The sequence below is a fragment of the Cebus imitator genome, unplaced genomic scaffold, assembly GCF_001604975.1.
Source record: "Cebus imitator isolate Cc_AM_T3 unplaced genomic scaffold, Cebus_imitator-1.0 Scaffold961, whole genome shotgun sequence".
Taxonomy (NCBI): Eukaryota; Metazoa; Chordata; class Mammalia; order Primates; family Cebidae; genus Cebus; species Cebus imitator.
The window spans coordinates 8,980-23,117 of record NW_016108276.1 but is presented as its reverse complement, the minus strand read 5'-3'; the positions used below and the strand labels follow the sequence as shown (position 1 = coordinate 23,117).

Here is a 14,138-nt window from a genome sequence, read left to right as displayed (position 1 = left end):
AAAAAAAAAAAAAAAAAAAAGAATAAAAATGTGAAAACAAAACAAAAGGAGTGAAAATGTATGTATCATCCGTCCCGGGAATTCCACTTGGAGAAATTTCTCTTTAAACTATTCTGTCTTGTGTTAACTGAGATTTGTATAAGGGTAGTTATTGCAGTGTTGTGTACAATTGCAAAAGATTAGAAACATTTTAAATGTCTATTAATAGAAAACTGCTTAGCATATTTTGATATAGTCATATAACAGAATAAGACTTAGCCTTGTAAATGAATGAGGTAACTCATTACATGTAGTGACACTGAATAATCACCAAGCTTTATTGTTAAGGGAGAAAAGCAAGTGCTAGAAATTTTGTATGCTAATATTTCAGTTTAAAAATGGATATAGGGGTGTTGGGGTGTGTGTGTGTGTATGTGTGTGCACACATGTGTGTGCCTGTGCCTGAGTGCACGTGTTTGTATGGACAGACTATCTGTAGCTGCCTTAGGAAAGAATATATGGGCTACTCGGGTCAGAATTGGAGGGTACATTTTTTTCTTTTCAAAAGATTATTATTATTAAATATAATATTCATGTAGAAAAACATATGAAACAAATACTCAACTAATCATTCAAAGCAAATACCAACCTAATTACCAACAGAACTTGGCCACCTCCTTTGCTGGAAGCCTTTCTCATGCCTCTTTCGCTCCCTCCCTGCAATGCCCCTGGTCAAGGAAATCACTATTCTGCCTCAGATGGTAAGCACGTCCTCGCTTTGCCTTCAAGTTTTATCACCTACAAATGTACCCCCTATACTATATGCTCTTGCTTTTCCTGTCTTAAAACTTCATATAAATTGAAATAAACACAACAAATTCTTTGGTGTCTGCTATCTTTCACTCAATATTATGTTCAATGTATTTATCCATTCTGTTTTTTTAATTTTAATTTTTTTTGTAGAGATGGGGGTCTCACTATGTTGCCCAGGCTGGTCTCAAACTCCTGGCCTCTAACGATCTTCCTGCCTCAGCCTCTCAAAGTGTTGGGATTACCAGTATGAGCTGCCATACCAGGCCCCACTCTATTATTGAGGGACATTTGCATTATTTCCAGTTTATGGCTGTTACAAGTAATGCTACAGTGAGCATTTATACATGTGTCCTGGTACATCAGCCAAGGATTTCTGCTGGGTGTTTTTCTAGGAGAACTGTTTCCTCATATGGCCTACATATGTATGGCTGAATAAGGCTAAAATGTCCTCCAGAGATTGTACTGATTTACATTCTCATCAGCAGTGCTCTTCCTCCTCCTCACTAACACTTGTCATTGTCAGTGTTCTAAATCATAGCCATTCTGGTGGCAGTGGTGAGGGGTAGTTGTATTACGCTGTGCTTTAAATTTGCATTTCCCTGATGAATAATGAGATTGCACACTGTCTCATGTGTCTATTAGCCATCTGAATATCTCGATCTGTTACGTATCTGTTCAAGAAGGCTTCTGACTACTGGATATTCTGCTTTTTCTTGTTCTTTATATGTTCTAGGCATAAGTTCTCTGTTGTGTATACCTTCTTCCACTCTGTGGATTGCAATTTTCTTTTTTTATTTTTTTGAGATGGAGTCTTGCTCTTGTCACCCAGACTGGAGTGCAGTGGCATGATCTAGGCTCACTGCAACCTCCGCCTCCCAGGTTCAAGCAATTCTCCTGCCTTAGCCTCCCAAGTAGCTGGGATTACAGGTGCCTGCCACCATGCCTGGCTAATTTTTGTATTTTTAGTAGAGACAGGGTTTCACCATGTTGTTCAGGCTGGTCTCGAACTCCTGACTGACCTAAGGTGATCCACCTGCCTCAGCCTCCCAAAGTGCTGGGATTACAGGTGTGAGCCACCGTGCCTGGCTGCGATTTTCTTCTTAAAGAAGTGATTATCATAAAAGTCAGGGTAGTAGCTCTGGGAATAGAGGGATTGTGGAATGCTAACTATGGACTCTTTCTAGGCCTATGGAAGGATAACTCACTCAGCCATGCATGTCTGTTTTGTATGCTTTCCTGTATGTATGTTACATTTCTCAATAAAAAAGTTTTTAAAAGACATAACTACGACCCATTAACTTCACCTCCCTTGGCTGGGTGCAATGGCTCACACCTGTAATCCCAACACTTTGGGAAGTCAAGGTGGGTGGATCACAAGATCTGGAGTTCGAGACCAGCCTAGCCAACATGCTGAAATCCTGTCTCTACTAAAAATACAAAAATTAGCCAGGCGTGGTGGCGGGCGCCTGTAGTCCCAGCTACTCAGAAGGCTGAGGCAGGAGAATCAGTTGAACCCAGGAGGCAGAGGTTGTAGTGAGCCAAGATTGTGCCATTGCACTCCAGCCTGGTGACAGAGCAAGAAATCCATCTCGAAAAAAAAAACTTCACCCCCCCACATATACTTAAGAGAGGATGTACACACGTGCATGAGGAGACATGAAGAACGTTCCTAGCAGCATTGCTTATAATTCGTATTATAGTTCACTGAAATATTTTAAATCAACAAAAATTGATAAAAATTTCTTTAGTAGGCTACCTTCTGGGACATAAAAAGGAGAAAATAAGAACGTGTTCTCAGCTGCTGTTATTTGCATAAAGAAATCCTAATCATACAGAGAAAAAGTAATTAACCTGGTTATGTGTATTAGAGAGAGCTGAGCAGACAGGAGAAAGATGGGTAAGAGAATTTAGACCATAGAGCCTGAGTACCCCTTATCTGAAATGCTTGGGATTAGAAGTGTTTGGGATTTTTTTTTTTCCAGATTTTAGAATATCTGCATTATTCTTAAGCTGGGCATCCCTAATCTGAAAATCCAAAATTCAAATGAGCATTTTCTTTGAATGTCATGTCAGTGCTCAAAAAGCTTTAGATTTTGGAGCATTTCGGATTTTGGATTTTTGGATTAGAGATACTCAACCTGTATAGCTTTTTATATGTCTTTAATTTTTTGAGCCATTCTTCTATGCTTTATTCAAAAAAATTAAGTTTAATAAAAACTACTAATATCTTTAGAATGATACGATGATGCTGCATCCATAAAACAAAAATAGCACAGGAATATTCTGAAGACAAAAAGAGCTACTTAAAAAAAAACCAGCATTAATGAGAGATATAAAATAAGATTTAGAAGATAAAGTTTTTTAAAAAGTACTACTAGAAGAGAGAGCAAAAGAGACAGAAATGGAAATCAGTAAAGAAAATAATTTTTACAAAGGAGCATCAACAACCAAATAAGAAGAGTTTTTGAAAAGCAGAGAAAATGTACATGTGAGTAGAAAAGGCCTAGGAAGAACTTGGAAACAGGTTTCCAAATTGGGCATAAAAATGATTTCTAATCTAGAATTCTATTCTCAGCTAAAAAGACAAATTTAGTGTCAGAGTGAAATAGGTATTTTCCATGGCATTCATGTTTACATTTCTACACATATATTTATACAGTTATATGTATTCAGTAAATACATTTCTGCATGACATTTTCAGACACGCAAAGTTTCATAAAATGTATCTGTCATGCATCCATTTTGAAGGATATCCTGGAGGATGTGCTCCCCACAAAATGAAGGGGTATGCCAAGAAAGAGGAAGACACAAGCTCCAGGAAATAGGAGATCTGACCCAAGAGAAAAGTCAAGGGGATTTCCTGGGAGATGGTGAAGGAAAGACACCAAAGTAACAGCTCTGTGTCAAACTGAGGAAGCCACCAGCCTAGACTTTAGCAAGTCAAGCTCCAGAAGAGATTTCTTCAAAGAGAAGACAATGATGCCCAGAAATGAGAGCAGCCCCACCTATTACTGGCTATTTACTGTGTAAAACTGGGCCAAACGGTTTTTCTCTAAGCCTCAGTTTTCCCTTCTATGAAATGGTGATAATAACGGCACCTAAGGCCAGATGCGGTGGCTCACGCCTGTAATCCCAGCACTTTGGGAGGCAGAGATGGGTGGATCACCTGAGGTCAGCAGTTTGAGACCAGCCTGGCCAACATGGTGAAACCCCATCTCTACTAAATGTACAAAAATTAGCCAGGCATGGTAGCACATTCCTGTAATCCTAGCTGCTGAGGAGGCTGAGGTAGGAGAATCGGTTGAACTTGGGAGGTAGAGGTTACAGTGAGCCGAGATCGTGCCATTGCACTCCAGTTGGGTAACAAGAAGAAAACTCCATCTCAAATAATAATAATAATAATGGCACCTACTAGCCAGGCACAGTGGCTTGGACCTGTAGTCCCAGCTACTTGGGAGGCTGACATAGGAGGATCACTTGAGCCCAGGAGTTTGAGGTTGCAGTGAGCTATGATGGTGCCACTGCACTTCAGTCTGGGCAACAGAGTGAGACCCTGTGCCTAGAAACAGTAATAGTAATGGCACCTACTTCATGAGGTTGTTGTGAAGATGAGTGGACACATGTAGAGTTCGTCTAACAGTGCTTGGCATGCAGTAAACGTTGTGTGGCTGCTTTTAATTATTATCACTGTGATTATCACCTAATGTGTTTGAACATATAGAAAAGATATCTAAACACCAGGGAAGAATTTGGAGTTGAATGATTGATACGTATATAGTAACACAAACAAATGACTGCGACAGAAAATTGTTAATTCCAGGGAAAAGAAAAAAGTTGTGCAGAAATAGTCATCACAGCGTGGATACCATGGGATTCAATGATCAACACTGACCATGAATCTCACCGAAACAATGATATACCTATCTTAGCAAGGTGGGTTAGGAAATGTGTATGTGAGTGGGGGTGTAAAGGAAAGCTCAATCTCTGTCTTCCATAGTGGAAAGCCAATAGGTAAAACCCAAAACATTCTTTAAAACTATTAAAAAGAGTAAGGGTGTTTGCTTCTGGGAGGCTGGAATCTGGGGAAAACAAAGCATGGAAGAGATTTAAAAAAAGAGAGAGAGAACTACTTGATACCTTTTACCACTTGCAAATGAAACTAAGAGCTAATTCCAAATTATGAAAGGGCAACAGATATTCATAAAAATATGCAAGAATGATAACGGGCTATTAAGCTGAATATTTTCAAGAACCTCTTTTAAAATCCACAAGCTAAGGTAAATAAATCAGCAATGGACAGGAGAAGGAAATTTACAAAATGGAAATAAATGACCAATAATAATGGGGACGGGAGGAAATATGCCTGCCTGGTAAAAAAGTACTACAAATGAAAACTATGAGATCGTATCTTTCCTACAGGACTCTGGATGAATTCCAACCCCTGGGCACCTCTTCCTCCTCCTCACCTCACAGGCACTGCCATGTCCCCCTGGCTGGGGAGTGTCCTCGTTAGCTGGCATGTTCCCGACGGACTTGGACTTCAGCCCCCGGGCTTTCTTGCAGACAACTCTAGAATTCCAGTGGGATCAGTGGACTCAACGGGAACTGCTGGGATCAGAAGGAAGATACTGCAACCTTCACTATGAGATCTGGCCCAGGGACTCTGCAGAGACTCCAAGAACCCTGGAAAAACAGTGTCCATATGATCAGAGGCAGGTAGCACTCACCACACAGAACATTTGGTTCCCTGGGGGAACCAAAGTACAGTTCACTGCACTGGGCACTGTGGGGTAGATCAGGTCCAGGAAACACATATTCTGGTTATTAATTAGAATATGAGCAAGACCATGAGATTTGGACTAAAATTAATAAAGGTTTAAATTTCAGCTCTGCCAAATTTTAGCTAGGAGAACATGAAAAAGCTTCTTGAGGCTTATTTTTCAAAATGAATTTGAAATATTTATCTCAAGTGGAGGTGAAAATTAGATGAGATTATGTTTCAATGACACTTAGCACTGAACTGGCCCCAGGTAAATACTTAATACATGATAGCAAGTATTGTTGTTATAAGGAACCATGTAATGTGCAGAAACAGGTAATTTACACAACAATCCTTTCTTCTATGTGTTGTCATAATCATTATTATTCCATTTTATGCATACAGAATTAGAGGTTTAGTGGTGTTAAGTCAAACGCAGTCTACCTGGCTCCAAAGTTCACGTTGTCAAAGCTGTATCATATGATACCTTTTCCATGGTAGGCTCAAAATAAATGTGGTTCTGTTTGACAGACAGTGAAAATATGACCCTAAATTCAGAATAAAAAAGTTAAGTAAAATTTCTTGAAACAGAAGAGACATGCTACAGGGGAAATAGTAACAGCCTGGGACTAAAGTTTTTTAATTAACTCAAAAATATCCAGAGGTAAAACTGTTTCCCCACTGAGGGAACTAGCTAGAGAAGACAGAGTGTCTCTGTGTCTAAGTTGAAGTACAATTTTATTCTGATCAATTATTAGAGGCACTGCAGATTTAGTCATTCTTGTTAGGAAAGGGAAAATATCTACTTAAAAAGAAGAGGAACTTAAGAAGTAAGAATGAGATGAAGAGGAAAAAATAAAGTAAAATAAATAAAGAGTAAAATAAAAGGCATGAGCAAGTTAAATTTTAAAAACACTAAAAGGATGTTATATCAAAGCAAGAGAGAAAATATGCTTTCTTCTCTTATAGTCATGGAACTTCTACAAATTCTTTCAAATAACTTGGCTACCAAAAAATCTGATAAATGTTTTAATGTTGGGAATTGACAGGCTTACATTCTCTGATCATTAACATAAAATGTTCAACAACATCAGTCATTAGGAAAATGCAAATCAAAACCATAATCTTTCATGAGTTAGGAGACCATCTCACATCCACTAAAATGCCTAAGAAGAAGAAAAGACAATAACAAGTGTTGGTGAGATATGAAGAAATTGGAGCTCTCATACATTGCTGTTTGGATTGTAAAATGGTGCACTCACTCTGAAAAATAATTTGTCAGTTTCTCAAAATATCAACCATAGAGTCACCATAAAACACAGAAATATCTCTCATAGGTGTCTCTGCAAGAGAAATAAAAAAACCCATGTCCATTCCAAAACTTGCACACAAATATTCACAGCAGCATTATTCATAGCAGCCAAAAAGGAGAAACAATCCAAATGTTTAATGTCAACTGATGAATGGATAAACAAAATTTGGCATATATATATACACACACACACACCAATGGAATATTACAACATTTGGTAATACAAAAGAAGTACTGATACCTACTACAACATGGATGAACCTTGAAAATGCTACTCTAAGTGAAAGAAGCCAGTCACAAAAGACCACATATTTTGTATCCATTCATGTGAAATATCCAGAATAGGCAAATCCACAGAGACAGAAATAAAACAGTGGTTGCCTAGGACTGGGGGTATGAGGTGGCATGAATGGTGAACGTCTGCTAATGAGGACAGCATTTCTTTTGGGGGTGTTGAAAAGGTTCTAAAGTTAGATTATGGTGATGGCTGCACAATTCTGTTAATATACTAAAAACCACCGAGCTGCATACTTTAAGTGGGTGAATTTTATGGTATTGGAATAAACCTAAATAAATCTTATTTTTAAAAAGGGGAAGAAAAGAAACTTTTTCCTAAATAACCCAGGATCCAACTGGGAAATCAATACAAATTTACCAGAAGTTATGAAGTACAGCATTATTTAGAGTGAAATTTACTGTTTTAAACAGCTTTGATCTTAATTAAAAATAAATACAATCCCAAAATGAGCTATGTCTTCAACCAAAAACATTAGAAGTAAAAAAAAACAAAATTAAGCAAAACAAAAACTAAAACCAGGAAGTAATTAATAAAAATAAAACCTTTGCTAAATCAAATAAATATAATAGGACGCTTAAAGAAAAAAGAGCTGGTCATTTGAAATGATCAATGTAGCTAGCCACAATGGCTCATACCTATAATCTCAGCACATTGGGAGGCCAAGGTGAGAGGATCACTTTAGCCCAGGAGTTTGAGTCCAACCTGGGTAACACAGTGAAACCTCATCTCTACAAAAAATACAAAAATTAGGCATGGTTGTGTGTACCTGTAGTACCAGCTACTCAGGAGGACTGAGGTGGGAGGATTGCTTGAGCCTGGGAAGTTGAGGCTGCAGCGAGCCATAATTGTACCACTGCACTCCAGCCTGGATGACAGAGTGAGATCCTGTCTCAAAAATAAATAAATAAATGGAAATGACCAATGTCATAAAAAACTCTCTAGCAAATCAGATAAAGGAGTCAAGTATGTGTGCATATATGAGAGAGGGAGGGAGGGAGAGAGAGAGAGAGAGTGTGCGCACGCGCGTGCGCACGCACGTGTGTGTGTGTGTAGATTAGAAATAACATAATTATCATCAACATTAGTCATTAGGAAAATACAAATCAAAACCCAAATCTTCCATTTGATTAGGAGACCATGTCTATGCAAGAGAAATGAAAACATATGTCCATTCCAAAACTTATACACAAATATTCACACCAGCATTATTCATAATAGCCAAAAAGTGGAAATAATCCATATGTCCATTAACTGATGGATAAACAAAATTTGCCGTATATACAATAGAATATTATTACTAAATAATTTTATTGCTAAGTATTATTACTAAATAATAAATTTTATTACTATTATTACTAAATAATAAATTTTATTACTATTATAACTAAATAAAATTACTAGTCTAAATATATATAATATATATATGAGTCTAAAATGGTATTAAATAATCATCTGAATAGTTACATAACTATTACAGATATTGAAGCCATGATCAAAAAGCTTCCAAACGAAAGTTTTCAGGCCCAGATGGCTTCAATAGAGAAGTCTACCAAACATTTAAGCATTTAAATAAAAATCAGTACTTATTCTATACAATCTCTTCCAGAAAACAGAAGAGAAGGCCAGGTACAGTGTCTCACGCCTGTAATCCCAGCACTTTGGGAGGTCAAGTAGGGTGGATCACGAGGTCAAGAGATAGAGACCATACTGGCCAACATGGTAAAACCCCGTCTATACTAAAAATACAAAAATTAGCTGGGCGTGGTGGTGTGCACCTGTAGTCCCAGCTACTCGGGAGGCTGAAACAGGAGAATCACTTGAGCCTGGGAGGAGAGGTTGCAGTGAGCTGAGACTGCACCACCACACTCCAGCCTGGTGACAGAGCGAGACTCCGTCTCAAAAAAAAAAAAAAAAAGTAGAAGAGGAGAAAATAGTCCCCAACTCATCCAGTGAGGCCAGTATTACCCTAAAACTAAAGCCAAACAAGGCCAAGAGCAGTGGCTAACACCTGTAATCTCAGCACTTTGGGAGGCTGAGGCAGGAGGATTGCTTGGGCCCAAGAGATTGAGACCAGCCTGGGCAACATAGTGTGACCCTGTTTACAAAAAATAATAAAATTAGCTGGGTGTAGTGGTGTGTGCCTGCAGTCCCAGCTACTCAGGAGGCTGAGGTGTAAGGATCACTTGAGCCTGACAGTGAGCTGTGATCACACCATTGCACTCCAGCCTGAGCAACAGAGTGAGATTCTGCCTCAAAAAATACAAAATAAAACCAGATGAAGATAATATAAAAAAGAAAACTATAGACTAATATTTCCCATGAACTTAGATGCAAAAATGNAAAAAAAAAAAAAAAAAAAAGCATTAGCTAATCAATTCCTGCAATATATCCGAAGAATTATATATTACAACCAAGTAGGGTTTATTTCAGGAATGTAAGGCTAGTTCAATATTCAAAAATCAATCAGTGTAACCCTCCATACTGGCAAGCTAAAAAAGAAAAAATATCACAAGATCATAAAGATTCATATGATGTTGATGAAATTCAACACCCATTCATGATAAAAACTACTGGCAAATTAGGAATAGAGGGGAACTTCCTCAAATAAAAAAGAGGGTCCAAAAAAAGAAAGCCCTACAGCTAAAATTATACTTAATGGTAAAAGGCTGAATATGTTCCCCCTAAGACTGAAAACAATGCAAAGATGTCCACTTTCACCACTCTTATTCAACATAGTACTGGAACTTCTTGCCAGTGTAATAAAGGAAGAAAGGCAGAGGTATAGAGATTGGAAAGAAAGAAATAAAACTATCCCTGTTTGTATATGACACAATTGCTCATGGAGAAAACCAAAGGAATCTATCAAAAAAGGTGTAAAACCTAATAACTGAGCTTAGCAAGACTGTAGGATACAAGACCAACAGACAAAACTCAATTGTATTCCTATATATAAGCAGCAATTTAAAAGATAATACCATTTACGACCACTCCAAAAAAATTAAACCCTTAGGTATAAATTTAAATAAGATGTGTACAGAACTTGCATGATAAAAATTACAATGTACCATTGACAGAAATTTTAAAAGATTTAAATAAACAGAGAGACATATTATATACATGGATTGGAAGATTTGGCACAGTTAAAACTTAACTTCTTCCCGAGTTGGTAAACAGGTTTAATGTAATTCCTATCAAAATCCAAGCAAGATGCTTTGTAGATAGAGACAAGATTTTCTAAAATGTATATGGGAAAGGCAAAGGAAACAGAGGCATTAAAACACTTTTGAAAAAGAATAAAGTGCGAGGAATCACTCTATCCAATTCAAGACAGCATGGTAGTACTGGCAGAGAGACAGACACATGGACAATGGAACTGAAACACAAACCCAGAAAAAGCCCACACGTAAGTATGGCCAACTTATTTTTGACAGCGGTGAAAGACAAGTCAATGGAGGAAAGATAATCTTTTCAACAAATGGTGCTTGAGTCTGGACATTCATAAGCAAGTTAATGCACCTCGACCTAAGTCTCATACTTTATACAAAAAGTAACTCACAGTGGATCACAGACAGCAGTAAGGAGTCACGGACAAATTACCATCACAGTGGAGAATTTCTCTCTCCTGAAGTAAAAGAAGAAATAGACAAAAAAGACAGATTTTATATGACACAATTGACGACTAAATAACTAAATACTATTTTCAAGTTATATACAGAACGTTTCTAAAAATGCACTAGGCCGTAAGTCTCCTTGTATTTCAAGGAATGAGCTCCACGTAGGTGTTTTTCTAACACAGAAAACTAAGGTTACAGATCCATTACAAAGATAAACTTTTGCACACTGAAACCCCACTTTTGAATAACTCCTCAGTAAAAAACAAATGAATACGAGTTAACACTCTTAAAAAACATAATGCTCCAAACCCAATGGGGCTTAGAATGAACTTTAAGACCTTAAGGGTAACATTAGAAAAGAGAAAAGCCTGAAAAATGATGAGCGAATCATCCAACTCAAGTTAGACAAACGATTCCATCACTGATCACACAGAATCCCCTAGCACTCACCCACCCCGGTCCCCCATCACCTCCACATCCCTGGGCACTGAACGTCGAATCCTCCTGACAACTATGTAACCCCGGCTGAGAACCGGCGAGAACCGCAGCCGCTTCCGGTCACTACCCCTAGCACCGCCCTTTTTCGGGGTTTGGGACTTCCCATGAGTGAGGGAAAGGGGGGTCTGCGCGTGCGCAAAACCACCTTTGAAGCCGCTATTCGCCAGGAGTTAACATGGAGAAATTACGGAAGTGAAGGCTTTGGAATGTTCAGTGCCCCTCCGCGACGTGGTCAGGTGGGGAACATGGCCGCGCCCAAGTCGCGCTTCCCCATGGGGTACACCATGTTGGAGGAGTGTCCATTCCGTATTGAGGATGAGGACACCTCTAAACTCACAGAGCAGGGAGGTGGAGCTGTCCCGCTGGTGGCGGGAAGCACGGGTGGGGACGTTTCTCTGGGCGGGCTTACTGGAGGAGGGGTCTTTGGATCTGTAGTCTATGGGTCCATTCATAACCGTTCAGAGAAACTGAAGGTCCTCTTGGAAAGAATCAGGGGCGGCCGCGGCTATCTCCTGGCAGATACCACAGGATGAGGAGCGGGGAGATGTCAGGCTGATGACAGGCTTCTCCTAGGACATACCACAAGGGAAGGAGGAGGAGAAATCAGAGTTGTGCAAGCCTTCCTAGGATATGCCATGAGGTGGGAAAAGGGGAGAACTCAGGGTGCTGGGTTCTCCCTCCTACTGTGCATGTGGGGCTTGGATGCGGGGTTTTAATGCTCCAACAACCTACCTGATCTCCCACTCCATCTACCCCAATTAAAAAGGGACTGTGTACCAGTACTAATAATTTTGAATATGTCCTTAGTCTAAAGCAGTATGTCAATAAAAATCTTTAGGAAAAGTTATTATTATTATTTTTATTGCATTTTAGGTTTTGGGGTACATGTGAAGAACATGCAAGATTGTTGCATAGGTACACACATGGCAGTGTGATTTGCTGCCTTCCTCCCCTTCACCTATATCTGACATTTCTCCCCATGCTATCTCTCCCCAACTCCCCACCCCCTGCTGACCCTCCCCTATTCACCCCCAACAGATCCCAGTGTGTAGTGCTCCCCGCCCTATGTCCATGTGTTCTCATTGTTCAACACCCGCCTATGAGTGAGAACATGCAGTGTTTGATTTTCTGCTCTTGTGTTAGTTTGCTGAGAATGATGGTTTCCAGGTTCATCCATGTCCCTACAAAGGACACGAACTCATCGTTTTTGATGGCTGCATAATATTCCATGGTGTATATGCGCCACATTTTCCCTGTCCAGTCTATATAGTCATGATGCCCTTGCTTTGAAAATGTAGCTTTAATACAAGGCTCTGCTTCTACCCTTCCACCAGCTTGCTGCCTCTTATGACCTCCTATGTATAAGTTCTGGAGATGCCCCTCCCCTGTGGGAGATGTCACTAGAGCAGAAGGGGAAGAAGTCATGCAGTCCTTCACCTAAGAATGCCTATTCATCCTTCAAAACCAAGTTCAAGTATCTCCTCTCCAGGGAATCCTCCTGACAGAGCTAGAAGCCTGTGTGCCCTGCTGAAAGCCTTTCTGAGTCCTCAGGTGAGAAAAATCTTTTGAGAGGACCTGGTGTAGGCTGAAGTGTGGACTTGCTAGGGGTTCTCAATCCAGTCTTATCCCCTCTGGTCCTCGGTTTAACAATCTCGAAGGTTAGAGGTGTCCTAGTCCAATTAGCCTCAAACTAATTCTTAGTCTGACAGATCCATCAATCAATAAGGGAGACTGCATACCAGGGGCACCATGGGCAGCTCACTAAGCAAAGGAAAAGATAGAGTTCTTACATGATTTTGAGGAATAGTGGAGTTGAGATGAAATTGAAATGAAGCAGTGTTTTAGTGGGTTCAAAGCAGGGCTGTATGTAAAGGGTCAATGTCAGGTCTGGACTGTGAAGTGAACCCAGAGTGCTGTTTCCTTGGAAACAATCTAGTTGTAGAATTTTGTGTCCCCAGATAACCCTTGCCTAAAGCTCTGCACCTGGGTTGAAAATTGAGTGTTGCTTCTCTGGAAGTGACTTGGAATCTCCTATATGAGTCTGATGTTTCACTCTTACTGATGTAATTTCAAACAGCAATTTCTGATAGTCTATGATTGTAGAGAACAAAATGTCTCCATGACTAAGGAAGCAATAGTCACTTAAAGTAGGGGTTCTTTATGGCATTAAAACTGCAGCGTGTCCTTAGAAGAAATAATGTTTCCTGTGAATTTTGCATTTGGCTTTATATGGGTCTGTTCTTCCATTCTGATGAATGGCAAGGCACATTTTTATAGTCTGATTTCATTTTTATTTTCTTAGAGAATTGGTGTCTTCGTCCATTTTCTGCTGCTATAACAGAATACCACAGACTGGGTAATTTATAAAGAAAAGCAGCTTATTTGGCTCATAGTTCTGGAGATTGGGAAGTCCAGCGTGGTGCCAGCATCCTTCTTGCTGCATTATTCCATGGCAGAGGACGAGAGGGCAAGCAAGCATATGAACACAGAGCATGAGGGCCTGGGCTCACTTTATAACAACCCGCTCTTGAGTTAGTTACTCTTGGTAGCTAACTCACTCCCTCAATGACAGCATTAATCAGTTTATGAGAGTGGAGCCTCCATGGCCTATTCACTTTTTAAAGGCCCCACCTCCTAATACTGTTACAATGGCAATTTCAATGTGAGTTTCAGAGGAATACAAACATTCGAAGCATGGCAGTTGAACTTTGATTATCCCAGCTTGTCATTCTGCCCCTGCATCCCTGGTCTGGGCAAGTGTTTGTTGAATGAATAAATGAAAGAAGAAATGGAATCAGTGGAAACATATTTGGCATGCATACACTTCTAATACAGTGCCAAGAATCATTGTTAGTTTCCTTGGAT

At 39.5% G+C, this 14,138-nt stretch overlaps 1 protein-coding gene across 7 annotated transcripts in view; it reads right to left on the bottom strand.

Moving 5' to 3' along the window:
- Positions 1–11,338, bottom strand: part of ZNF81 (zinc finger protein 81) — a 77,663-nt gene extending 66,325 nt beyond the window's left edge. The window contains exons 1-4 of one of the 7 annotated variants that reach the window (XM_037735778.1): positions 11,246–11,335; positions 10,718–10,783; positions 5,996–6,099; positions 5,259–5,475 (exon numbers count right to left, since the gene is read on the bottom strand). In XM_037735778.1, coding sequence (XP_037591706.1) covers positions 5,259–5,312 — 54 coding nt within the window. In that variant the 5' untranslated portion in view covers positions 5,313–5,475; positions 5,996–6,099; positions 10,718–10,783; positions 11,246–11,335. The other 6 variants (XM_017521106.1, XM_037735777.1, XM_017521105.2 and 3 more) reach the window with 6 other exon arrangements.
- Positions 11,339–14,138: the final 2,800 nt, after the last annotated feature.